General features: G+C 36.6%; 1 protein-coding gene across 3 annotated transcripts; it reads right to left on the bottom strand.

Moving 5' to 3' along the window:
- Positions 1-142: 142 nt before the first annotated feature.
- LOC127412095 (DNA-binding protein Ikaros-like) lies at positions 143-27,978 on the bottom strand. Of its 3 annotated transcripts, XM_051648168.1 has the most exons (8): positions 27,666-27,978; positions 20,790-20,843; positions 18,369-18,488; positions 8,627-8,902; positions 5,069-5,236; positions 4,381-4,506; positions 3,728-3,853; positions 143-1,680 (listed from the first exon to the last, which is right to left on the bottom strand). In XM_051648168.1, exons 1-8 carry the CDS (start codon positions 27,961-27,963, stop codon positions 965-967), a joined length of 1,884 nt encoding a protein of 627 aa, XP_051504128.1. In that variant the 5' UTR covers positions 27,964-27,978; the 3' UTR covers positions 143-964. The 3 variants fall into 3 exon arrangements, with proteins under 3 accessions (XP_051504128.1, XP_051504129.1, XP_051504131.1); XM_051648169.1 differs by lacking the exon at positions 3,728-3,853; XM_051648171.1 differs by lacking the exon at positions 8,627-8,902.

Raw genomic sequence — 27,978 nt, 5'->3', positions numbered from 1 at the left:
TGGAAAGCCCACCAAATGTGTTTACCTACTACGCTCCAGGACTTCATTAGTTTGATTACAACTGACGACAGACTGATCAAGAAATCGAAAATTTAATTGTTTAACAAAATCATGTTTACAAAACTTGACACATTAGCAGAGGTTGAACAAATGTAAAATATATTTTATTTAATTTTGCAGGCGTATATATTCTAGGATGTTGATGTCAATCTGTATACTGTTAAATAAAAATAAAACAAGTAGAAAAGCTGTGAAATAACAACATATCATTTATAATGCAAACAGGTACAAGATGTTGTCATACATTTGGTTCAATATCATACATAACGTATTTCAAAAGAGTGTCATGTATACACAAAATGGAAAACTCGATATACTTTAACTTGAATAAATTATAAAATGTTATGAACTTGTTGAGACTGCTTAGATAACATAAAAAATATATTAAAATTAACTTGATGACAAAAACAACATAAGGTTTTCATAACAGTATGAACACAGGGAATTGAGAGACCAAGAAATGTATCAGATTACGTCACTACTGTTGCAAATCATTTTTTATAAATATATCACAGTATTGTATAATAATTGTATATGTTGTATTTTTATTAGTTTTACTGTTTCTACTACTTTATAACTTCAGGGCAGCTTATAGCATGTTATGAATGTCTTAAATGCATAATTTCTATTTTCAGTTACAGTTCTTATTTTGGTTTACAAACTCACAGGTAACTCACACCACAGTATAAAAATAGACAAGACAGTGAAATATATACTGTATGTACATATGTCCAAATCAATCAATCCATGTAACATGAAACTTTAAAAAACAAATTCCAAACTTGCGTTCAGTGTCGATGTAAAGTTTGAAAGTGTGACAAGTTGAATTGTTTACTTAATGTGTGTGTATACATGTGTAGTCATGTATGAGTGTTGTGTATGCTGAATGTCTCTGTGTGTTAACTCAGAAGCGATGCTCTCCACGTGTGATATGCGAAGAGAACTCGTAGCGGTCTTGGCTGCGATAACCACACAAGTTACACTCGAAGGGGTCTCGGAAGCCATGGCAACCCATGTGGATGGTGTACATGACGTGGTCCAGGAACAAAACCCTGCAATGGATGCAGCGGTACGCCCTCACCTCTTCTTCTCCGCTCAGCACCTTAAACCCCTCCGATGCTGCCATGCTCAGATCGATACCTGCTGCCCGCAATGCCTCATAATGCCGCTGCTGCTCCTCTTTCACCACAGGCAGACCTCCGTTACGCATACCTGGAGCCATATGATTGGTCAGGTAGATGAGACCACCTGCAGCTGCCCCAGCTCCTCCAGCCGCCCGCTCCTCATTGTTGCTCTCTGTGTCAGTGGAGTCCTGGCCACTGTGGCTGGGGGAGCCGTCCTTCTCCACTGAGGCTGATTTGGACTTGGAGAGCAGAAGGAGGTGCTCCGCAGCACTGTCTTTAGCTGACACGCCATTGCCTTCGGCTGATTGTGTCTTGTGGAGATTGTAGATAGGGCTGACCACCATGTCAGAGGAGCCAGGGGAGGTCTGAACCAGAGGCCGCAATGATTCTGCTCCCAGGTAACTAATAGCGCTATTGATGGCCTGATCAATCACGTGAGGCTGCATAAGCTCGCCCGTGCCACTCTCAAATGAGAGCTCTGACAGACGATTCTCTCCTGTGGAAGAGAGAGAGAGAGAGAACAAGCAAATGTTTAACTGATTTGATATCTGAATATACTTTGTAAATGTAAATGGGCAGTCCAGATCTCTCAGCAAACTTTTTAAACCCTTTTACATTTGATCACATTCATCATTTCAAGCAATGAGGATTTTCTATATTAATTTTATTGAAGCAATGGACTTTTCTCTCTTCTGATAAGATATATGATAGAAATGCAAATTGACTGGTAAACACACACAACATTTTTATGTCTTTATGATCTCAAAGGAATAGTTAACTCAAAAATTAAAATTCACTCACATGTCCTTCCAAAGCCGTATTACATTCTTTCAAAACATATTGCGGACTGTCTGTTCAATACAAAGGCGGTTGATAGTGCCTCTTTTTTTAAGCTTAAAAAAGGACCCAAAAGTAGTCCTAGAAAAAGAAGCTTGTTTACAGTGACACGTGTGTTCGCCCAAGAACTTGCATTGTTTTACGTGCTAAACATTGCAAGTTCTCTTGAACACGTGAGCAACGAACACACTTTTCTCATAGTGCTCATAAACATGCAACGGGCGTCAAGATTTACACTTAGAAATTACTAAAATCGTGTGCCTTCAGAAGACTTGGAATATGACGTGTGTCATTCTACCGACTGCCATTTTATTGAAAAAAAACCAGCCTGCTATATTCATCAAAGCATCTCCTTTTGTGTTGCCCATTAGAAAAAAGTAATACAGGTTTGGACATGAGTGAGTTATGAGAAAAATATTTTTCTGTGAACTATTCCTTTAAAGAGATAGTTCACCCAAAAATCATTTCCTCACCATCATGTCATCCCAGATGTGTATGAATTTCTTTTTTTCTGCTGAACACAAACAAAGATTTTTAGAAAAATATTTTAGCACTGTAGGTCCAAAATTTTAAAAGCTCCAAAAGCACATGAAGGCAACATAAATGTAATCCATAAGACTCCAGTGGTTTAATCCACATGTTTAGAAGTGATAGGATAGGTGTGGTTGAGAAACAGATCAATATTTAAGTCATTTTTTATTATAAATTCTCCTCCCTGCCCAGTAAGTGGCGATATGCATGAAGAATGAAAATCACCAAAAACAAAAGAAGAAGAATATGAAAGTGGAGATTTATAGTAAAATGGGATTTAAATATTGTTTCTCACACACACACTTACCAAATTGCTTCTGAAGATATGGATTTTACCACTGAAGCCTTATGGATTACTTTTATGCTGCCTTTATGTGATTTTTGGAGCTTAAAAGGTCTGGTCACCATTCACTTGCATTGTACTGACCTACAGAGCTGAAAAATTCTTCTAAAAATATTATTTCATATTATCATGATGACATGAGAGTGAGTAAATGATGAGAGAATTTTCATTTTTGGATGAATTATCCCTTTAAGAAAACACCAAAATTAAGAGATGAGCATAGAAATCAACACAAATGAAGGTAAAATATCAATTGGGTTTATTATATGGATCATTGTGATAACAAATCACATTATTCTAATAGTGTTTTGTGACCTATTGCACTAGGCCCAGATAGAATCTGCAAACTTTATGATTTGGGATGGATATCTGAATAATGGAAATAAATATGGTAAAAACATGTTTTACTGAGCATAATAAAGTCAGCAAAATCTTTTATTAAACAAACACGTAAGGGGTGGGGGGATTTTATTAATCATGGGCGTTCCAATTCTGTTGAGTTCTGCAGGCACAGATTTCATGTGGAGATGTCAATTGTTACAAAATATTCAAATACAGTATTTAAATGAGACATCTTCAAACAATAAGCAACAGACTTAATTGTTCTTCTACTTTTTATGTATTTTTATTTTTATTTTATTTTTTTAAATGAGGGGGCTCCTTCCCTATCATTGCACTGTCTTGGTAATTCCTGTTTTTAATTTCAATTATTCTTCAGAGATTTAAAATAAATGTGTCAGGACAGTTATCTCTAGTTGATCTGATTTGTAAAGTCTCTTTGCTCTTATAACTTCTGCTATGTACACAAAGAAAAGCAAACTTCAACTCTTACCCACAAACCTCTGTGGCATAGAGCTCTTTCGCTTAGCTACATTGTTAGCTATCCTGTCTAGCACCAAGGCCCTCTCAGATGCAGGCATGTCTTCCCTCTGCTCATTCTGGCTGTTCTCTTCCTTCACTATAAAAAGACAAAGAAATCATACATAAGATTCAAATGCCCATATCTAACCTGAGCTCATCCTCTGAAAAAATAAAATAAAAAATAAAATAAAAATTGCAGGGTAAAAAGGACTAGGATAATCTGCCTTCAATAATTTTATTAAGATATGTCGTATTCTATCCTCTGCCTTGAACTAGTTTGTACGCTATAGTTCAATTTAGTCTCTGAAAATCAGAAAGGCAATATTTGGCCAGGGTCAACACAAAGGAATGGAAGAATAGTACATCCACTATTTATTTAACAAATTTTTTTATTAATTTTGGATTGTTCTTTTATGGTATGGCAGCAATAAAAAACATTTGATTCGGAGTAGATTAATAGAAAGTATTACCCAGACACTTCCTTAAAGATACATCTGAGCCATGACATACAAACAATGGGTCATGGGTCAGCCACATTTCCATCTGTATTCTTAGTATTTGCTAAAAAGGTCAGTCGAGTGCGTATGTGTGAGAGAATGAGAGAGTATTCTGTTGTTCACAGACCTGTATAAATGCTGTTCTGAAGGCCCATGCACTGTAGGTAGTTGTGACATCTCTCCTTGTGTTCCTCCAGCGAACTCCGTTGCTTGTAACTGCGCCCACAGTACGCGCACTTATGAGGTTTTCCTACTGTCAGTTTAAAATATAAACAACAATTGCTTAATCATACCATAAAATTTAGCCATTGCTATTTCCACTATACTATAGAGTCATACAATAACATATGTTTTCTGAAGTGGCTCATGTGATAAATGTCATGATTTGACAATGGGAAGTTAAATAAAGTTTCTTTCATAACTCATCTGTGCAGTTTTGAGCTAAGAAACTAAGGCAGACAGGCACATCTCATGCCGACTGAATCATCCCAGGTATCATATTAGGTGACAAGCAGGGCTGGATTGGTAATCTGCCATACCGGGCATTTTCCCGGTTGGCCGAAGCACTTTGGGGCCGATCAGGGGCAGACTGGCCATCGGGAGAACCGGGCCAATTGGCCGTGATAAGCTGAAATGAGCCGCCGTGTTATGCAGAATGGGCCACAAAACGGCGCCGCGATATGCCGAAGGGGCCAGCGATATGCAGAAAAGGACAGCGACCCCCCCACCTCAACAATGTTTGGGCCAGTTTCTATGTAAAATCCCTGGCTGATTTCTCTTCCCAGTCCACCCCTGGTGACAAGAGCATGAGTTACCTGAGTGAGTGCGCAGGTGACCGGTTAGGGCATCTCTACGGCGGCAAGCGTAGTTACACAGGTGACATTTGAAGGGTTTCTCGCCAGAGTGGAGTTTGATGTGTCGGAGCAGGTTGCCTTTCTGGGTGAAAGATGCACCGCACTGGTTACACTGGAATGGCCTCTCCCCTGCAAGAAAGACAGACAACACATTACTTATGTGCACCTTTAATTAGCACAGGAAAATGTTTTTTTTTTTTCTTTTTTCTTTTCTGTAGAAGTACTACAGGAAGTGTTCTGCAAGTGAAGCGTGATGACTAAGGAACTGCATATATATATATATATATATATATATATTTTTTTTCCATTTCATTAGTCTTTCAGTACATTCTACTTTTTGAGGGACATAAGGTGCAGTATAGTGGCCCGAAAAAGTATTTGAACACATAAAATTTATGAGTTTTATTGCATTTGATAACAAAGTGGCATTTTTAAAGATAGCACACTTTCAAGCAAAACATTTCAAAAGAAGTTTATTGGGCTTTAAATGATAAAATAAAATAATAAAAATATGATGAACTACACCTGTGGTTACCCTGCTGGGCACCTGTGTCAACTTGCCATATCTCAGGCCATACCCACACCAATCCGCTTAAAGGAGTGATGACATGCCTTTTAATATGTTCTTTGAGGTTCACTTCTAATATTAGAAACTTTATTCTTTCTTTCCTTTTCTTTCATTATTTGTAAAACATTATAATTTTCCACCCTCATTCTGACCCTCTGTCAGAAACGCTCAGTTTTGGTGCTGCTCTTCCTTTAAGACTTGACAGTAAACGCCCACTGTTGTGATTGGCTCTCTGCTCTTGACTGACCTGCCCTCTCATCTTGCCATCTCACTTCTCAACGCTGCTGGGCAGGCAGCTGAAGTGATTTAAGGTAAAGTAGGTGTTGATGTGTTGTTGCGGAAGCAGTCAGATGTAAACGTCAAACTCAGTGTGACATCACAATGTGAAGGAAGTAGAGAACGAGTCGTTTTAGCAGCTTGGTTTCAACAAATGCTCTTTTGGCAGTGAGGAGGAAGTTTTGAGTTCTGAAACTTACAGCATGATTTTACAGTACATTTGACCTCTTATATGTCAAAAGATCAAGGTAAATAAAACCATTTAGGCCACGTCCACACTAATCCATTTATGTTTGAAAACTGAATTTTCAGTTTCCTAATGTTATCATTTTGCACATTATGCTGTTATGCGAAACTCTTTCGAAAGTCTCAGTTTTCGTGGAGAAAATAGCAGTTCTAGTGTGGATGAGAAGTTTAAACGTAGCGAAATGAATGCGTTTTCAAACTAAAATGTATTAGTGTGGATGTGGCCTTAGTGTTATAAAATGTCCACATGAAAATTGCCTCTAGTCCATCAGTAAATATTTTCACAAAGAAATGTAAGGGAAGAGTGATTGATTATTGTGCTTTCACGACTACAAGTTCTATGTTAGTTCAATGTTAGTTCACCTTTAATTCTATCAAACTCTATTTCATTTGAAGTTAGTATGCCAATGACAAATAGGCATGTAAATGGTGAGCATCTGTGAAAGCAAAGCATCCTCTTCTGTAGCTCTATTACGCTGTGAATGCAGGGTCACTGTCTTACACAGCTCCACAGCGCTGTTACATCCTCAACAACGCAGCACTTCACGCCAAAGCTCAATCAAACACGCCAGAGGCATCTCATACGTGAGCGCCGCTCTCCGCTTTGCACTCGCAGCCTTGCTCTGTGTGCTGACTGGTGCCCTGATCGAACAAGAGGCTTTCAGTCTCTGCCTGCCAGTTTCGTAATGCACCACTGCCTGGGTCAATTTGATCTGAAAATCTCATTTTTTCCTCCTCTTCAGCTCTAAAATAAGAGTGGCCCATCACAATGCAAATGCAGAGCTCATTTAAATAAAGCAAAGGAAACACTTTGTGTTTGAGAGCCAGTCTTCCTGATCAGCGCCCCTGGAAAAAAAAACAATATCCAGCTCCTCAAATCTTGTGGCATTCTCAGAGAATGCTATTAATATGTCGCTCTCTTCAAAAGCCCTATAAAATAAGAGTTACCAGTGAAGCAGCAAAAAGACAGAAAAAGAAACTCATTAAAAAGGCATTTCAGGAGCACGGAACCTCCTGTAAATGTTTTTATTTAAATAGGAAGCACTTAATTATATCTTTTATTATACGTTCTGAATTTACATTAACCCGCTGTTCCTTTCTTCCATCTTGAGTTTCATTAGTTTGTCAAGTGCTGAAGTTAAGTGCCTTTTTGAAAAATTTTCTCACCCACTGGTTTGAGTTCATTACAGTGGAATATCAATTTGAGAAATGGAGAAAATAAGTAATACTGAAATAATTGTCATTTGAGAGAGACTTTTTCTTGGTTACTTGGTTTTGGACTGTTTCTGTTTGATTTGGACTGTCATAAAGAAATTTAAACTAAAAAACGGAATTTCTGATTTTATGTCCTTTTTTAAACTGAACTTAAATCTCTTTATTACACTTTAAGCTCAATCGATAGCATTTATGGCATAATATATTAAAAAAATATTTTTGACTTGTCTCTCATCACTTGAGAGTCACTTACAATGGAAGTGAATGGGATCCATTTTTGAACGGTTTAAAGGCAGAAATGTGAATCTTATAATCTTATAAAATCACTTGCATTAATTCTTCTTTTAAAACTTGTGTATTATTTGAGCTTTAAAGTTGTTTAAATCATCATTTTTTACAGTTGATTTAAGGTTAACGGCATTACGTAATCATGGCACAGAAATTGTAAAATTGGCTATAAGTTTACACAGAAAAGTTTAGTAAGTGATTTTATCACACTAGAATCATGTTAACATGCATATCTTGTGGTTATACTTGGGAAAGATTTAGTATTTTAATGTTTACAGATTGGCTCCATTTACTTCCATTGTAAGTGCCTCAGTGTTACCCAGATTTTTTCTTTTTTTTAAGTTGAAATTTTTATGGTAATCAACATTATGTCACAAATGCTGTCAATTTCACTCAACTTGTATTGAACCCGGAATATTCATTTAAGACAAAAATGCACGCATGATCTATTTCTTCAACATTTGATGATAAAAATGAAAATATAACTGCAGATAAATACAAATGGACAGCGGACATTATCATCAAATTGTCAACAGTGCTTCTGCTACATGCTCTAATGTTATAAAACCACATCGCAAACACCTATGCAAGTATTGTGCTACCATTATAACTGTAATATCCATCAACCCAACATTCTCAGATTGATCATTTACATCAATTTGCAGTTTTAACAGTCCAGTCCATTCAAGACATGCCATACAAAACTATTTCAGAGTTTTTTTGTTTTAGTTTTTTTGACCTGCTCTGGCTTCTGATGATGTTATGTCTAAAAGACAGATCTAGCATCTATACTCTGCTCTGTTTGTGTCTCTCTCTTACCTATGTGTCTCTCTCTATGTGCAGATCAACCTACCCAGCCCTGCACCCTGTGAGCTGAAGCTTTACTCTATCCATGGGTGATAGTATAAGGAGGCAGTTGTGCTTACCAGTGTGACTTCGCTTGTGCACCATCAGCACATTGGGCCCAATGCAAACTATCCCACAGATATCGCACTTCAGCTTCCCGTTGGGGAGGCGGATGCCTCCGGCCATGGGGTAGGCGGCCGGCTTGCTGTCAGAGCCTGTGTGGGAGCCATTCACTTTGGCCCCCGAGTCATCGATTATGCGCAAGTCCTCAGCTGCACATTCCTCCTCCTCTCCATTCATCTCACAGGAAAGCCCGTTCTCCTCGTCACTCCGAGCCTCAACTTTTATATTGCAGGCTGGAAAAGAGGGTAGTGGGCCCGTTAAGTAAAGTGCCAGGCTGGGTGGTCATTCCCTTTGACTCTGTATCTAACACTGCCATCTATAGCATGATATCTTAATATTTTGGATGTTCTACATTGTACCTGCAGAGCAACTATTTCTATTTTCTTTCTCTCAACCTTTAGTTACCATTTAGCAAGAAACAGGCAAGACATACATTTTGATTGCATTACAGATAAACACATGTTTGGATTATCCATTTGACATTAGAGAACGTTAACTGCTTTAATCAGTTAAATATCTTCTTTAGATATTTCTATGTGTTATGAATGACAGAGTAAATTAAAATGATAAAGATAAGTGTCAGCATCTGTTTAAGCAATGACCTGGTGAAAGCTCCCACCTTCCATTAAAGAAAAGAAAACTCGATTTCCAGTTCTTGCAAAAGAATTGTTTTAAAGTTTTAGATAAACTCATATTTTAGACTTTGGTTCTGCGAAAATGAAATGTTGCATCAGAGACATTTTGCCGTTGTCATGACACTCAGCCATGCATCTAGTTTTCTGTGAGCAGTGTTTAAAAAGTTTGAAGCCAAAAATAAATAGACAGAATACTTAAGACTGAACATATCTACAAAACAAAAAGGTTTGGATTGAGTGTGTACATTAATTACATTAATGTAATTTCAGAGGTAAAAGGAATAGTTCATGCAAAAATTATAATTCTCTCATTATTTAATCAACCTTATGCTGTCTCAAACTTGTATGACTTTCGTTCTTCTACCGAACACAAATGAAGATTTTTCAATGGATATGATGTATTTAAATCCATACAATGTAAAAGGTAATCCATATGACTTCAATGGTTTAATCCATGTCTTCTGAAGCGATACGATCGGTTTTGGGTGAATAGACTAAAATGTAAGTGTAAGTATAATCAAGCTTCAAATCATGATAGAGCCAAGAAGACTGCAGATGTCAAGATTTATAATGAAAATGAAGTAACATTTTGGTCTGTTCTCAACTGAAACCAATCATATCGCTTCTGAAGGTATAGATTACCTGAATGCTGCCTTTATGTCCTTTTTTGGAGCTTGAAAGTGTTGAATCCCCATTGACTTGCATTGTATGGTTACATTAACATCATATCTCCATCCAAATATCTTTGTTTGTGTTCCGTAGAAGAAAGAAACTCATATGAGTTTGAGATGGCATAAAGGTGAGTAAATGATGAGAGAATGATAATTTTTGGGTGAACTATTTCTTTAATGCTTAGTTTGTTCTAAATCCCTAATGTTAGAGGAATATCAATACATTAATGCCTTGCAAATCTGTGAATTTCACCTCAAAACTACTTGATTCTCATTCCACTTTATGAACAATCAAATAATCCAGTCTTCTTCTACCAGGCTGCTTTTTCACGAATAAGGAAATCTAAACTCCAAGCACCATCTCATTCATCATCACACTTCTCTGAAACAAATGACTGATAAACAGGAAACAGAGACACAGGAAGCACTGTGAAACTGAGGACTCTCAGCGGTGTAAACCAGACCAACAAACCGTGGTAAACACACACACACACACACACACACACACACACACACACACACACACACACACACACACACGTTGGGTTTTCATGTTTTATGAGGACTCTCCATAGACATAATGGGTTTTATACTGTACAAACTTTATATTCTATCCCCTAACACTAACCCTAAACATAACCCTCACAGAAAACTTTCTGCTTTTTTATATTTTCAAAAAACATCATTTAGTATGATTTATAAGCTGTTTTCCTCATGGGGACCGACTGATTGTCCCCACAACGTCAAAAATGTCAGGTTTTACTATCCTTGTGGGGACATTTGGTCCCCACAACGTAGGGAATACCTGGACACACACACACACACACACACGTTGGTGCAGCTATCATTATGAGGACTCTCCATAGACATAATGATTTTTATACTGTACAAACTATAGATTCTATCCCCTAACCCTAAACCTACCCCTAAACCTAACCCTCACATTCTGCATTTTTACATTTTCAATAAAACATAATTTAGTATGTTTTTTAAGTGATTTGAATTATGGGGACACTAGAAATGTCCTCATAAACCACATTTATAGCATAATACCCTTGTAATTACCAGTTTGTAACCTAAAAAAAATATTTTAGTAAACCACCCAAACCCACCCACACACACACACAGAGAGAGAGAGAGAGAGAGAGAGAGAGAGAGAGAGAGCGAGAGAGAGAGAGAGAGAGAGAGAGAGAGAGAAGCAAAAAGAACACAAAAATTATGGATTGTCCAATCATAAGCAAGATACTTTTTCAGCTACACCTTCAGCACAGTTAGACTCTGAAGTCAATGTAAGGGCCCTGTGGTTAGCAAGCTGTGGTGCCAGGCTGATTTCCCCATGCCCTGGCCTCTGTTTGTACAGAGTCAAGAGGAAGAAGTAGAAATAATGAAATATGGGAATCTGAGGGAAAAGGGGAAGCTTCGGCACCCTAGCTGGCCCAACCGAAAAAAGGACAAGAGTTATGGAGAAGTGACAGAAGGGAAGCACAGACAGGGAATTGTTTAGCACAACATGTGAAACTTTTATTTTTCATTTTCAACATTCAGACTACAGGGATCAGCAACTGAAGCATATGATCAGGTTATTCTAGTATATACACATTCTTGATACTGTTTTTCCAAAAATAACTTTGGAATTATTGTCTATATTTTTACAGCAAGTGAGAAAGAGCTACAACTAGACCTATTTTTCTTGATCTATTACATAAATTATTAGGTCAAGTCATTTTAATTTGTATAGCTCTTTGCACAATACAAATCGTTACAAAACGTAAAGTCAACTCAAATTATTTCCTTAATGCATGTTCCCTGGTCTCACTGTGTACATTTTCATTTGTGCACATTAAAGTATTCCCAATAAAAAGTGTCTTCATAATCTTTCATCAAAATGTAATTACTTGCTCTTCTTCTAAAATGACTTTCTGTTTCATCTATTGTCACGAATCCCTTGTGTGCAAGACCTACTTTTAATGATCCAATAAATTCCCATTGGATAAAATTAAGTCCCAACCAACATATTTTCTCATTTAATATCCTGTTTTATTTGGAAATATATTTGGAAACCCCAGATTACCCAGACTGATCACACTGTGAATTCGGCAACAAAAGGTTGAAAGTTCTTCTGCTGAAATTGGTCTGTCCTTATTGAAATTCAAACCACTGCCCCCAGTGGTCGAATCTGGAAGTGTTGATGAAGTGAAATGTTCACAGGTTGATGTAGATTGTAATCCAGCCTGATCTCATGAAATTTACATGACCATGGCAACATTTTTACAGACTAAAATTACTTGCTTCATTACACGTTTGGCTGCAGTTTCCCAGTGAAATGTCCAGCAGGGGCGCCAAAAGCAAGTGAAATGGTGTCATAATCAGACAAAGTATTTAAGGTGAATATTAGATGGATGTTTTAATGAGTAAAATGTACCTCCCTAACCTAAAACTTTAGCATAAAACTAACCAATAGTGTCCTAAAAGATAAATGAGAGGTGAACAAAACAGACATACTTAACCTAAACCAACACTTAAACCTAACCGATAATGTATTAAATGTAAATTCGCTATGAAAAGCACATTTACTGCTGCAACCACGTCATTTTGTGTAGCTTCTATGCCACTTTTGTTTCAGTTTTTCTTGGCTGGACTCGAAGCTTGGTCTCCGGGTCCAAAGTCAAACACTCTATTAGGTGAGCTACCATGCAAGTTAATCACATTGGAATAAGTGAGTAAATGTAGGTGGGTCTGTAATAAAAGCAATAAAATGTATTGTTTTTCACATGATGTGTGAGTAAAAGTGTTTTGATATAATAACATAGCAGTGTGTGAGTAAAAGAGTGAAAAATAATTATTTATATAGTCATAAACAACAGCCTTTGCACCCATTATTTGTGTGAAAGTCAATAAAACACAGTTGTTGTAGCGCCTCTAGTGTTCATTTCACCAGGAAACTCCAACAAAACGTTGATAGCCTAAAAGTTAAAAAAGTTTGTAAAAATGTAATTTTAGTAACAATAAGTCTATGAGACTAGGATGTATTAATCCTACTCCCGAAACCAAACCAAACCCCAACCCTAAACCTAACCATCAGTGGAGCTAAATAACTCACCATTGTTTATGTAAACGCAATTACTTCCTTGTTTCCATGGTCCACAGTAGCACCACAGGAAGAAGTTCACACACATCTAAATTGATGCAAAATTTACGTCTGATGGGGGATGCCACTTTTCAGTAATTCTGGAGATGGGATCCATTTACAAGACCATTCGAAAGCAGCAGGTCGATTTCCCATGTGATCATGTTGGATTCCCTTAGAGTGGCATGCAAATTTGGTGACAAAGTTTCTGTTATCTGACGTATTTCCGAGTGAAACAGGATATTTAATGAGAATAAAATGTTGAGCGAGACTTCATTTTATCAACCAAGAACTGACTGGATCATGAAAAGTAATTTCACGTTGACTTCAAAGAAAGTTCATATGAATTTCAGTCTCAATGTCTGGGTGAACTGCAGCAGTTAATAGAACCTCATTGTGTAAAACATAAAGTCAATACAGGAATGCAATCTTCCTTCCACACCCATGAAAAGATGTGTCTCTTCCTCTCACGCACACACAGATCCACTGACAACCTTTCTGCTTATATGATACGATGATTTAACCAGTGAGATGTGACCTGAGTTTGGCAGAGGGAACTAGCCTTGTTGTCATGATATGGTCTCTCATGGAACTTTTGGGGAAGTTGTGACTAAACTGGGGATGGGAAGAGGAGCTTTTACTTTGTATAATGATTGTCACACATCCTAATTTACCCATTTTGGGAAGCAAGTGTTAAAAGCCACAGACAAAGACAAACAAAAGAGCTGTACATAGAACAGAATGACATAACAGGCAGACCTCAGAACACTATCTCTCTGAAACTTTAAGAAACTAATTTTAAATGTAGATATTTTTTTCCCGTCTACAATAATAGACCCTTTAATATCTAAAGCAACTTACTGGCAGGGACACTTTCTAAGCTAAAACCTGAATTTAGGGGGCATCAGGGCAATCATGCACCCATGTTTTGAAGGGGAACCAGTGGTAGTGCTAGGTCATTTATATATATTTAAATAAATTGCAACTGAACTTGACTGCCAATAATCATCATGCATTTTCATTGTATTGAAAGTTGCATTTAAAATCCACTTGGCATGATTCTTCTGAAGGCCTCAATGTTGATAGGAAGGGATGTCAGTAAGTCTCTCTTTTGGGGTTTGAACCTATGACACTTGCCACTATGCTACCACTCTACACTACCACCAACTGCATACTCACATTATCACATCACTGCACATTAACAAGTGAATTGTCACTGTTTGTAAAGCTGGTTTAAAACACTTGTTTTTAGACTTTGTTCCAAAGCATTGAAAAAGACGTGGCTTATTCTGTGCTGCAGAGCTACATGCATGTTAACCGCCACTCGACTGTGTGTGGGCGAGAGTATGTGTTTGAGCATGCATGCGTATGCATATGTGTGTCAGACTCGATAACAAGAACCCTGCTTTAGCTCACATTTTTAGGAACTTGCTAGTGAAATGTTTGCCTCTGATATAGCGACAGGTTTAAGGCCCAGCCATCACACTCATACAAATAAAAAGAGGATTCGCACAATAGTTCAGGCCCCTTTCAGCATGAAAACTTTCCTTCACTGTAGGGCATAATATGCCATGCAATGCAAATAAATATTTTATGGCCAAACCAATGAGTAGGGTTGGGAATCGATAAATGTTTGACTTTAAAAAGTAGTGGAACCAAATGATTTTCATGATGTTTGGTTCCATTAGTGGCTCATGAACTTCTGCATTCTTCCACTGATGTGGATGGAACATCGCACTAAAATACGCTTGTGCTGTTTCCTGCAGTGCTTGCAGAAGCGATGCGGTAGCTCTACTGAATCTACAGCGCCACAGCGAAGGAAATTGTGTTTTACCTGAGTCTGAATTGAATGTGATGAAAGAGAAAGACAGTGTGCGGCAAAATAATATAAAGTCAATAAATAGACAACACTATTACGATGTTCTTGCTGATTGCATGCAACGATAAACATACAGCGTGACCAGTAGTCTGATTCAGAGTGATACACTCCTATGTATTTTAAATTGGTTCTTTTTTATGAATCAGTCAAAATGATTGAGAAATAATATTATAGTATAGTATTGTTTTGTTTAGTATTTTTATTTTGCATATAGCTAGAAGTCAGGACCAATTAACTTTTTTTTTTTTTTTTTTTCAAATAGAACAATTAAGGAACCAGAATAATTCAATTCTATATGATTCCCAAAAAGTCAGTCAACCTTAGAGCATATACTTCCAAAGACCACAGTTTCCCAGAAATGAATCTAGTTGGTGCCTTCTCTCATATTCTGACCGAAACACAGTATAAACATCTATGAAAGTGCTTGTCGAGCAAATCAGGGTTGTTTGGCTCTTTCAGATTTGAATCTTTGATTTTAAATGCTATGCGAGCCCTAACTGTAGGAGGTCATAATCTGTAGTTCTTTCAGTGTAGAAGATACTAAGCAAGGAGAAAGAGTGAACCAACTCTATGTTTTGTATGCCCACTATTCCACACATCTGATCGCTCACCGTCTTGCAGCTCTGCACAGTCTGCACAGATAACTGCAACTCCCTTGGTACACTTCAGTCTTAATCAGAGAAAGCAATGATGCACTGTGAAGATATAACACTCACATCCTCTCACATACTGACTGATTATATCTTCAGGGACAACATGCAGATACACACACACACACTCAGATGCACATTAACTTACCTATCTAAATGAAGGCCTATCATAAACTATTGTTTTTATATAAAGCTAATTACAATGACTATAGACTATCTCTAACACAAGGCCTCATCCTACCCCTAAAAGAAAACTTGCGTTATTAGAATAATAAAACAAAAACATATTTAATTTATTTATGATTAATTTTTCCTAATGAGGATGTCTCCATATGTCCCCAAAGAGTGTTTTTGTCATGTTTGGCTAACTTCTGGGGAACAATTTGTCCCTATACTAAAGCTAAGTAACCCAACACACACACAAATACACATTCACACAAACCTTTGCCAATGCAAGAGTTTTGGCATCTACATTTGAAATGTAGTTTCCTGTTTCTCTTGAGTAGACTACAAAAAAAAAAAAAAAAATACTTGAAAATCCTAAATGTCTCTAAACGATCAAGAATATGCTCATTCCAAAAACAAAACAAACAAAAAAAAAAAAAAAAAAAAAAAACGTTGTCTTTAAAGTTATGTATTTTGGATGAAAAATAACTGTAACACTTCAGCTGAAGTGCATAGTGACTCTTGATTAGTTACATGTCATTTTAATACTCATATTAGTATTGACAATGTCACCCTGACTCTTCAAACACATGACTAATTAAGGGTTCTGTTGTTTTTAACAGACACATAGAGAGAGACAGATTCCATTACAGCGGAAAAACACGCTTTGACCATGCTTTTGCCTTCGCCTGCACTCTAAGTGTGTAAGAGTCAAACACGTTCTGTTTATACAGTAGTGTAGTAGTGTGAGGACTGCAGTTGGTGCCATAAAGACATTTTAGATCATTTGGTTAATCATAGAAGTGTCACACATAAGGGAGATATGAAAGTGCTATTTTGAACATCATCGCAATATTTTCACAAGAGTAAAGTATGGCTTTTGGAGTTCAATTTGAATGCGGGTAGGTGTGTGGATGTGTGTGAATATTTTGGCAGTTGAAGTGAAAGCATGGCATAGAGTGCAGGTGCAGGGTTGTGTGTTTTGTGTCTGCTTGCATTTGTTGCGATACTGCGCCTGTCTTGTGTTGCTCCTGAACATTTTATCTCCCTAAGTGAGTGTTGAAACAGAGTTCTGGCAAGTTCTTCTTAGGAAACTATTGCACATCCTATTTCAGTTTCCTCTAACATCTTTATTTTTTCTTTCTCTCTCTCGCCCTCTCTCTCTCTCTGTCGCTTTCTTACTTTCAGTAGCTTCAAAGTGAGCGTGTCACACATTAAGTCCAAGTTAATCTGGAACTTCTGTAGGGGAAAATTCCAAACTAAAATACATCAAGATTTTAAAGAGGCCATCTGTTAACTTTTGGTTAGCCAAATTTATTCCCACCCATTTTTTTTTTTTTTTGCCTTGGTTAACCCACTTTATGTTCACACTGCTAACACTATAGTTATTAATAAAGACTAACTTAAGGAAGCTTTTACTACCTATTGAGAAAACATTATATTTTCAAGAATTTTTTGTTTTTCATAAAATCATTTTGTCATATTTATTCTTTCAGGACAAATAGGAAATAGTGTCATATCATCACATACCATTTATTTTGGGTATAGTTGTTGGGTAACAGGGTAATTCTTCATATTCAATATAGATTTTCATTTACACAGTGTTGGGTAAATTATTAAAAATAGTAATCCACTACAAATTTCGAATTATTTCTTTACAATTATCATCAGATTACTTTCATTATTACTTTGTTGGAAAAGTAATCACATTACTAATTACTTTACTTTTAAGTTACCTTCTTAAACACTTTTCTGCTCAACAAATTCAAAATAATGTCTATATTTCTATAGTTCATTGTCACCCATAAATCATACACTCAGCACCTCACATTTCTCCTTCACCAACGACTCGTTATGGAGCCATAATTCATGTATTCTACATAAATAATATATATGAAATAAGCATAACCCTATAATGTACTTAAAAGTAATTAAATTGATTGAAAGTCAGTAACTGTAATCTGATGACAAGAATTTAAAATGTAATTCATTACACTACTTTTCTTTCTTTTTTCTTTTTTTTTTTTTACAAAAAAGTAATTAGATTATAGTACTAATTACTTTGTAATTGGATTACACCAACACCCAATGTCTATCTGTGAAAAAGTAGAGGGGGAAAAAATCCTATTAAGTGGGTTAAACAGCAAATCCCGTCTCAACTTTGCATGTGTAGGCTCAGTCAGTGAGCGAACATTATATCAGAGTATTAAATTAGCCATCTGCTGTTTACAAGTCCCATGATTTTCAGGAATCACTAGGCATGAATCATAAGTTTTTTCCACCTCTGTTCTATGTGTGTCTATTAAAAAGAGGCAAAATTTCATCATAAAAAGCCTTAATTAAAAACTTAATTCACAAAGTGCGAATTATCTTTCTTGTGCACTCACTAGAGCCGTTACACACAATGCTCTATGTAAGAAACTGACTTTTTAATTTAGCTGTGTCAGGATGAGTTTAAGAGTGGGTTGCAATGGAAGCTACATCTGACTGAACATGGCAAGTGTGTAACTCTGTCTGAATGTGGTAGTTCTGTGGTAGTATCCCAGCTTGGGCTTGGGCTGGTCTGACTCACCCAGTGGTTTGTCTGTGCGGTTGTTGTGTTGGAGGCCAGTGCTGGCTGACAGGTCTTCAGGGACAGGCATGGCCTCATCTTGGTCCTCTCCCACCTCATTGGCAGTAGGGCTGTCTGTTCCTGAGAAAAAATAGAGAACTTACCAATAAAGATCCAGGCCCACTAGCTACATCCCTTTTGCATTTAAATGTTTTAATGCACTTAAGCATGTACTAAGCATGTACTTGGATCTCAGTGCTTCAGGTTGTATACTGACCCAGCACTGACATTCAGTAGCACTAATGGATCCTTTTCACAGACTGTCATGACACATTTGCGCCTTATTTAGCAGCATAAATCTAGCAATCTTTTTATGTTTTCAAGTGTAAATTTGTCACATCATTCTTTGTGTTAGATTTTGGCATTATTTTAAAAAGAAAACTAGTCAACACTGCTGTGCTGGGGTTTCAAATACAGCTGCTGACAGTAAATCTTTCTCTCTTTCGACTGCTGTAATCCATTTCTCTCTATTTTTTGCCTTGTTTGGAAAGTTGTGGAAAAGTAATGGAGCAAATGGGGATGTAAAAATAATATCAACTATGGTCTCCCATTCAACACGAAAATTTTACCCCTCTATAGTTTACTTCCGCGTTCAAAACACAGAAATATGAACATTGTCCATTATTACATGGCTTTCTGGAATACATGATTCATATTGTTCAAAAGCTGTATTCTGCGGCCAAATATTTTATATAATTACCAATAACCTGTATATTTTATCTCTGACACTGTGCTAGTTTCATGTCTCTTGTAGCACTTTGTGTTCTCTTTCTCTTTCTTTACTCACATAAAATAACTGAACTAAAAAAAAAAAAAAGAAATTCGGTATCACTACAATAAGAATCCATTTGTAAAAATTAGTTAACAAAATTAGTTAACATGATCTAACAATGAACAATACTTTTCCAGCATTTATTAATCTTGGTTGATGTTAATTTCAACATATAGTAATGCATTTCTAAAATCAAAAGTTGTATATGTTAACATTAGTTCATGCACTATGAACTAATATGAACTAACAATGAACTATTGTATTTTTTTTAACTAACATTGACAAAGATTAATAAATGCTGTAAAAAAAATATTGTTAATTCATGATACCTAATGCATTAACTAATGTTAACATTTATTTAGTTATTTGGTAATGTACAGTCAGCCGGTCATTATGGTAAAACATTGTAAAAGACTGCATGTTATTCCTTAACAGTGTTGGGTGTAATCTGATTACAAAGTAATTAGTAACAGTAATCTAATTATTTTAGATTCAAAAAGTAGTGTAATGCATTACAATTTAAATTAATGTAATCAGATTATTGTTACTTTACAGATTATTCAAGTTTCTTACTTTTAAGTACATTTCTTAGGTTACAAGTTATTATATTACAATAATATTTATGTTGAATACATAGAAAAATATGAATTATGCTCTTATGTACATCTGTTTGTGTTTCTGTGACATCTTAAAGGTGCACTCAGTAATTTTTTCCTCATTAAAAAAGTTTAACTCCTAAAGACATGAATTGTAATTTTGCAATATATGTAGGAAATCGTGAGCACTCACATTAAAATGAAGACTCCAGTCATATCAGTAACCTTATAAAAGCTGTTTTATTCTACATGGAGAGGGTCCGCACAATGGGGGCTGCCATGTTAGAATCACATGACCAGCAGAATACTACTCCCTTAATCTCAGTAACCGTCCTGTTATTGGACACTTTCACTCATTGATTAAAGTAATCATAACACACTGTGAATAGGGAATTTCTACAATGGCATCTGAAACTGAAAACTATTGATTTTAAATGATGCTGCATCCAAGCAGCTAGGTGTCAGTGTAAGTCCAAGATGACACAAAGACAAAAGTTACTGAGTGCACCTCAGTACAATGAAAATGTAAAAGGTGGAAATATAGACAGTATTTAGAATTTGTTGAGCAGAAAAACAAACTTTTCAGTGAAATTCTTTTAGAAAGTAACTTAAAAGCAAAGTAATTAGTATTGTGATTACTGTTCCCGTTAAGTAATCAATAATGTAATCTGATTACAATTTTAGGATGTAATTAGCAATCTGTAGTGGATTACTATTGTTTTGGTAATTTACCAAACACTGTCCCTTACATATATCATTCTCCCCAATACAATAAATATGGAGCTCTCTTGTGTAAGTTCCATAACTTTTCTTAGATATGAAATTGCAGACAGAGCACAGATGCTAACTGCATTCAGAGCGCGTTACTTTTTCCATTTTTCTATTTTTTCAGGAAAGGTGCATTAACGCCTTTTGTCTGGTGAGACAACATTCAAAAGGACAGTTGTCTTTGCTTCACTGTTTTGACCGTCCACACCTCATTGTGGCTTTTGAGAGAGAGACAGTTTTTCTTACCTGCTATCTGGGATATTTCCTGGGCCTCCTCAGTCTCCATCCTGTGCAGGTATTCTAAAAGGAGCAAAAGTAAAAGAGAAAGACTATCATCAGCACTTGCCGCCTCAAATATAACCCTTTCGAGGAGAGGTGGTTGGTGATTAAAGGAGAATTGCCCTCTCTTTGTGTATCTCCATCACCCTGGCCCAGAACAGCCCCATTCCAGCCGCATACACCACTGTCTTCCACATTACATTACAAAGAACTACAGACATTTTCATTACCAGTCTGACAGACAGGGTGAACTAAGAGAATATGTTTAAGGACTACAGGACCATGGATTGGGTGGGGGAGACTTGAAAATAGCAGGCTTTCAGACCACATTTGTTATTTATTGTTAATTTCCCACCACATAATCATCCAAAAATGCAAACTGACTGCCGCAAAATTAAGCAGAAAATTAGATGGCCCTGGGTCATGGAGGATGCGGGTGTTTGGCATAGCCAGCTGATTGGCGCCCGTGTTCACTCTAATTTACTGAGCATGCATGGGTGAGCCCGGCAGCCCAACTCTTTCTGCATCTTTCCGTCTCTCTAGTTCTCTTTAACACACACACATGGATACACGAACAGAGGCAGACACACGCAGAAACTAGGAGAGAAACGTAGACAGTGAAATAGACCCACCAAGACAGTGTAGTAGGTGACAGAAAAACTGAAGGTGCAAATTAAAGGGACAGGTCACCTAAGAATGGAAATCATTTGTCATCATTTACTCACCCTCATGTTGTTCCAAACCTGCATGCCTTTCTTTCTTGTGTGGAACAAAAAACACGATGGTTTTCCTCAAAAAATAAGCTTATAGTGACCAGTCAAATGCGTAGATTTGACTTGAACATTGGTGGAGTTGCAGCGTGAAGCATTTACATGTTTCACTTGATCGTGGTATAAAGGTTGGTTTGGGGGTGGTGTACTTGCTTGTTTTGATTATCCTCCCTGGAATTTACGCCCTTGTGACCAGTGGTTGTCAAGTTCCAAAAAGGACAAAAAAGCACCATAAAAGTATCATAAGTACATTTTATATTTAAAATGGTGCGTTGTATTACACAAAAGTATTTCCTTATGTGTTCCCCAGAAGAAAGGCAATCACATGGGAGTAAATGACGACAGAATTTTAATTGTGGTCGTAGTATTAAAGGAAGCAAGCGAAAGATAAAGGAAGCAAGCGAAAGATAAAGAAAGCAGGTTTAACTGAGACCTGAAATGAATATATTAGGAAATAAGGAATAGCTTATCAGGAAATAACTATTTGAAACAGCGAGTAAAAGAATAGAACGAGAAGAAAATGGAAGAAAGACGAAGTGTTATGGGCCAGTGTAGGGGGCCAAAATGGCTTTTTTTTTCTTCAGAAGGAGTCAGCCTTTTGAGTTGTGAGCACTTCCTCAGGCCAGGCCTGCATATCTGAGAAGTCACCAGCGCTCGTGGCCCCATTAATAATGTAGGGGTCACTTGGGCCCACAGCAGATGGGCACAACAGCCTCGGCCTCGCCGCTGCCTCTTCAAGACACTCCCGCTAGGGCCCCACGCCCGGCCTCACCAGCCACACAGGGAGAAGTGAAGTTCCTGAAAATAGCCAAGCATGCTGAAGAGAGCTCCTGGGAGAAGGGGAACCTAGGCCTTCCTGTTTTAATGACAGATGGCTCCACACATTTGGAACAAATAGTGGGAAACCAGCAGCCTACCGTCTGTCGCAATGCCCCATGTCTTCCTAGGGAATACGCTTCTCGGAAGACTTCCGACCAGTTCACACACCCAAAACCCTGGTGGGGGCTTCTTGCACCTGTGCGTGATTGTGCGTGTGTCTGTGAGTGTGTGTGAAATGGAGAGGGTTAAAGGTCATTTGTGCACAGGTTTGCAGGTTGCGGGTGATAAACTAAGCACAATTACTGTTAAATTAAGCTGAAGAGATATATGGCCTAATTAATTGTGTTATATTTATGTGAATCAATGTATGTGTTTTTTATATAAATTAAGCTTCTTATGAACATGTATATGAATCCATTTATTTATTTATTTATTTTTTGGTTAAAATATATGACCTCGAAAGACACCAAATTTTCCTGTTAATATCTATGTTGCAGGACGCAGCACTTCATTTTCTTGTTCAGGTGACTTTGCTTACTTTATTCTATTTTAGTCTGTTCATCTTTTGTTATTAAAGCTGCTGCTTACTGACATAACTTAATGTCTGTCCCTCTTCTTTAATTTTCCCTTCATTTTCAGAAGTTAACTGCTGGATAAAATGTACTGTACCTAACGTACCTAACGACTAACGCAAAATAATAGAACTAGCTAACTACAATTGTTAACACACAATAAAGTTCCATTTGTTAACTAATGTTAACATATACAACTTTTGATTTTAAAAATGTATTACTATATGTTGAAATTAACATTTACAAAGATTAAAAAATGCTGTAAAAAATGTATCTTTCATTGTTTGTTCATGATATTTAAAGCATTAACTAATGTTAATGAATGGAACCTTATTGTAAAGTGTTACCCTACAATTTCTTGATTATTGCACATTTAAAATTAAATTTTATGCAAATTTAAATGGGATTTTTCCACACTTTTAGAACTTATTCTTAATTGCACAATATCACAATAGCAATATCTCTGATTTTGTGACATTCCACAAGCAAAAAGCAGACCAGTTCCACTGTTAGGAAGACCAAGGTGTTGCATGTGGAACTTCACAGTGGCAGATCACATTGGCTAAAATGGGACATATTGAAATGGCAAAATTTCTTTTCAGAACTTCACAGATTTGGCTCTTTTTGACAGAGTGGCTACAAGGAAGGCAATTGGCCTCCTTGCCAGTTCCTTTCCACTGCTTTGGCTTTGCTTTTGACTTTTGAGAGCTTCTTGCCATCAAGGGCAATATGTATGGGGTCAAATACAAGCAAGTTCTTGATGAGAACCAGTTTATTTTAGTATTCTGAAAGCCATTATTTACACATCAATATAATTAAAAATGTGTGACATGACTTGGTACTTGCTGTCCACTAATGATCTTCAGTGCATTTGATTGAAGAAAATATGCAAAAAGTCCTTTATTTAAAAATGTGAATGCTTTTAATTTAAGAATTTTTTTTTTTTTTTTTTAAATGCCATTCATAATTTGTGGAATTTACTGAGAAAAATAGGGAAAAAATCAATTTTTACATTTTGAATATTTTTGGAGGTGACATTAATAAAACCTGAAAAAAAAAAAAACAAGGGGGTGAATTCTTTCTAACATCTCTTCATTTTTCCATATAGAGCACTAGCATACATGTTTTGATGCTGTTTTAAAAAATGTAATGGTTGAGGTTAGAGTCTAGTCTGCTTTGGGTTCAGGTTAAATGCAATTAATATGTGACACTCCTCATTCGCTCTTGTTTGCTTGCGCACCTCACGCCACAATCTAACCATTTTGTATCTATCTTTTTGAATGTTTATGCACAATTTAATTTTTTTCATAACTGAGACATGCAAACATGCTCTGTGGCATTCAGAAGTAGAGTGTATGCGTGTGATGGGTGGGTGGTGGTATGGTATTCCCCTGCGCTCCCTTTTCTGGGCAAATGTCAGAGGGGAAATAGTGTTGGTGTATTCAAAGAGGGGGAAGAAAAAGTCAAAATACTCTTTACTGATGAATATGAACGAGCTTCTTTAATTTTCATAATACATTTATAATATGTATGTCTGTTTAACTAGAGAAAAATGCTCCCACCCTGAGATACTGACACCTGAGGGCATGGTTTGGTTTAGTTTTGTAGTCTTTCTCCATTAGATAAATACAAATTTGAATGAAATGTTATGCTATTCCGGATGTGTAGTGGCAATACATGCTCTACATTACTCCCTCATGTAAATAGCTTTCAAAACTGTTAATACGAGTAACCTGCACTTTCTGACTTTATTATACTATACTTAATCCTGCTGACAATTTTTTTTGTTACTATTTTAATTGTAATCCTTTTTTCTGCAGTTATTGCTTTTCTTGTCAAACCTCAGTATGTGTGTGGATGAGATGACATTGGTCACAGTCAAGACAGGAGATTAGCATAGTCAAGCATATTATCTTAGTGGCAGGAAGAGCTCTGTGGGTTTTAAAACACCCTTAGTGTGTCTGCGTGTGTGTGTGTGCGTGTGTGTGTGTGTGTGTGTGTGTGTGTGTGTGTGTGTGTGTGTGTGTGTGTGTGTGAAAAGAAAGGGAGTGTAAAGGGTAGGAGAATAGATCTACGTGTGAAAAATTTTGAAAGATGGGTGGAGACTCGACACTGCAAAACCGTTAAACAGACAAAATGCCATAGCTGGCTTCAGAGCCATTCAAAGGTGAGCATGACTTAACTAAAGCTGTACTTGCAACAAGTGCAATTTCATAATTGACTCAGGGATGTTTACATAAATGACATCTTAATGTAATGAGTGAATAAAATATCTTCTATTAAGGTTGAATTTTTGTGGAATTGTTTGCTTTTACATAAAATATTCTACAGATTCTAAAAAATAAAAAATAAAAAAAATGTTATGCTTACAGAGGGAACATTATTGATTTTTCCAATTTGCTATTTGAGACAAACACATAGATACAACATTCACAATTTGTTTTGATGGATGTTATCACATGTTAAGTCTTATTTACCTTCGGCTTTACTGATTAAATAATATAAAAAATAAATAATAATTTTAAAATAAAACATAATTAATCAATGAATTGTTTATTTGGTCAGTTTTTAATCTTCTATCATGCATGGGACAAATGTAACAAGTTTCCTTGTGGACACCTGCAGAATGTTTTGGTCCACACAGGTAATACTAAATTCATAAGCATTTTCATCACTTATTGTAAACCACTTCAATAGCCCTTTTCCCCCTTAGTTTCAACTGCTGTCTACTGTAATCAACCTGGGAAATAACTTTATTTCTGTTTATAAATAATATCCAAACCGTGACCTCCCTTAAATAATTCCTTTCTTATTCAAAATTAAGCTTAGATATGTTTACAAATATATATATATATATATATATATATATGTTCTTTATGGTCCCAATGTACACACAAACAAAAATTTCAGACATTACATAAAATGGCACTCTTTGACAGTTTGTACATTGTTTAGTTTTTGTTAAATAGGACATCCATTGACTGGCCTGTCTTGCATCAGTGAGGATTTCATCACATTTGAGGGTGTAGGATGGAGAGATTGCTATCTGTCATAGATGATGTGCAGGAACTGCTTTCTGGGGCTTTCACAGAAATAAAAGCTCACTTTAGAAGCCTCATTTACATTGGCCACACTTCACTACACTGCCATTGAGTCAAGTCATTTTATAAACTTCAAAATGTCATCTCTCTCTTTCTCGATGTGCACATTTTAATTTGACACATTAAAGTGTAAAATATGCTTAACACGTTTTAAAAAGCGCCTGAAACAAAGCACAATAGATGTTATGAATATTTATGGAGATATTAGAGATGGAAGAGAATTTTTCCAGAATGTTTTTACACTGTGTAATGCGATGGAGACATTACAAAAGTTAAAAAACGTGTGATACAATTATTTATAGGCTATACTGTTTGTGCAAATCGACATTTATTCTTTAAAGGGTTTATCAAAGTTCTTGGAAAAAATCGCAAGTTAAATACTGTAAATACATCCACAAAGCGGTTATTGGTAACTACAGGCTATACTTAACGAATGCAAATGTGCTAGTTATTTTTTAGTACCCTACTAAATCAAACTCTGCAAGTCTTCATTTTTCTTTTCGTTTCTTAGTTAGAAAGTTTGTGCATAGCGCTTCGTTGCGATCAATTAATTATTTCAAATAAATGTGCGAACTGTGTTCACGTGTCTCACCGCGGTGTATTTTTACATAACTTCTTTTGTGTTGCCTCATATAACCTCTACCGTGAACACATGAACGTGTGTAAATGAAACCAAACATGGACAGAAAAGAGAAACTCATCTCGCGCGTGCATCACTTGAAAAGAAAGTTGACCAAAAAAACAAAAAAAAAAAAAACAAGCAAACATAAAAAATAAAAATAAAAATAATAAAAAAAATACAATAAAACAACAAAAAACGTATTTCTCGCCAGTCTCACCCTAAATTTATCTTGTGAAAAACTGCTTTAAAATATTTCTGAAACATGCATAGCTGGATAGATACAACTCACTTTTTCGATTACATTTTGTGGCAGACATATTAGCCTACCGATTAAATTCATGCGTTATTAAAGAATGACTTTTTCAGTTTTCAGAAAATTGGGCAAAATATGTGCTCAAACTTCCATATCGCTAAAGACAGTGAGGAACTTTAATGCTGAGCAACAGGTGCGTAACGAGAAAAAAATGTGAAAGTAAGTGACAAAACTGTATTCACACAAAATCTTCACAACATTTTAATAATAATAATTAAAAATGTTACGAGTATAAACTTTCATTATTAGTGAAATGGTTGGAAAAAATTCCACTCCAGTCACAAGTTTGGGACAACGGGAAACTTTTTCCATGTGGAAAACAAAGGGGGAAAAAGATGATGAACCGAAAAAGAAAACCCTATCAGGTATATGTAAAAAATATTAAATTAAGAAATACGTGCGCAAATATAAAACGAAAACATCAAGCGCTCGCGCCAAACGAACGCGCCTTTCGACATTCAAGCGACCGCGCGCCTGAGAGGATTGAAGCGGCGCTCGTGCACCTGCTGCAGTGTTCAGGACAAAACATTTCCATTACGCCAGTAGTTCTCGCTCTCACCGAGGAAAATTCGTAACTTTTGCCAACTTTTTTTATTCTACATGTATAATACCATTCACTTGGAAAGCGCTGTGAGCGTTAGTTTACCTGCTATTCCTTGAGTTTGCAGTATGAAGCTCTTCCAGCTGTCCCCCGCCGCTCCATGTGCAGAAGTTCTGAGCGCCGCGGCAGCACTATGGAACTCTGCGCACGGTCCCTCCCCTCTCCACTGCACTTCCTCCTTCCAGCCCAGCATTGCTCTGTCTCTGTGCTCGTACGAGGCATTTTGCAAGCTTTTATTCCAGAGGCCGATTCTGCTCGGGGAATCGAGGCAGCAGACCTTGGCACTTCGCTTTGTATCGTGCCAATAAACGCTGACACCCAGTAGACCATCACTGGCAGCCATGCATGAGATGGGATG

The sequence above is a fragment of the Myxocyprinus asiaticus genome, chromosome 21 (assembly GCF_019703515.2).
Source record: "Myxocyprinus asiaticus isolate MX2 ecotype Aquarium Trade chromosome 21, UBuf_Myxa_2, whole genome shotgun sequence".
Taxonomy (NCBI): domain Eukaryota; kingdom Metazoa; phylum Chordata; class Actinopteri; order Cypriniformes; family Catostomidae; genus Myxocyprinus; species Myxocyprinus asiaticus.
The sequence above is the reverse complement of the archived record's forward strand: the minus strand, read 5'-3'. Positions and strand labels throughout refer to the sequence as shown.

What these genes read in the sequence shown, in the direction of transcription:
- LOC127412095 (XM_051648168.1), bottom strand. Translation starts at nt 27,963, where the DNA reads ATGGCTGCCAGTGATGGTCTACTGGGTGTCAGCGTTTATTGGCACGAT. An exon ending in GCAAACTCAAGGAATAGCAG is followed by an intron (nt 20,844 to 27,665) that starts GTAAACTAACGC and finishes TGCTCCTTTTAG; the next exon opens with AATACCTGCACAGGATGGAG. An exon ending in TCACCTGCGCACTCACTCAG is followed by an intron (nt 4,507 to 5,068) that starts GTAACTCATGCT and finishes TTAAACTGACAG; the next exon opens with TAGGAAAACCTCATAAGTGC.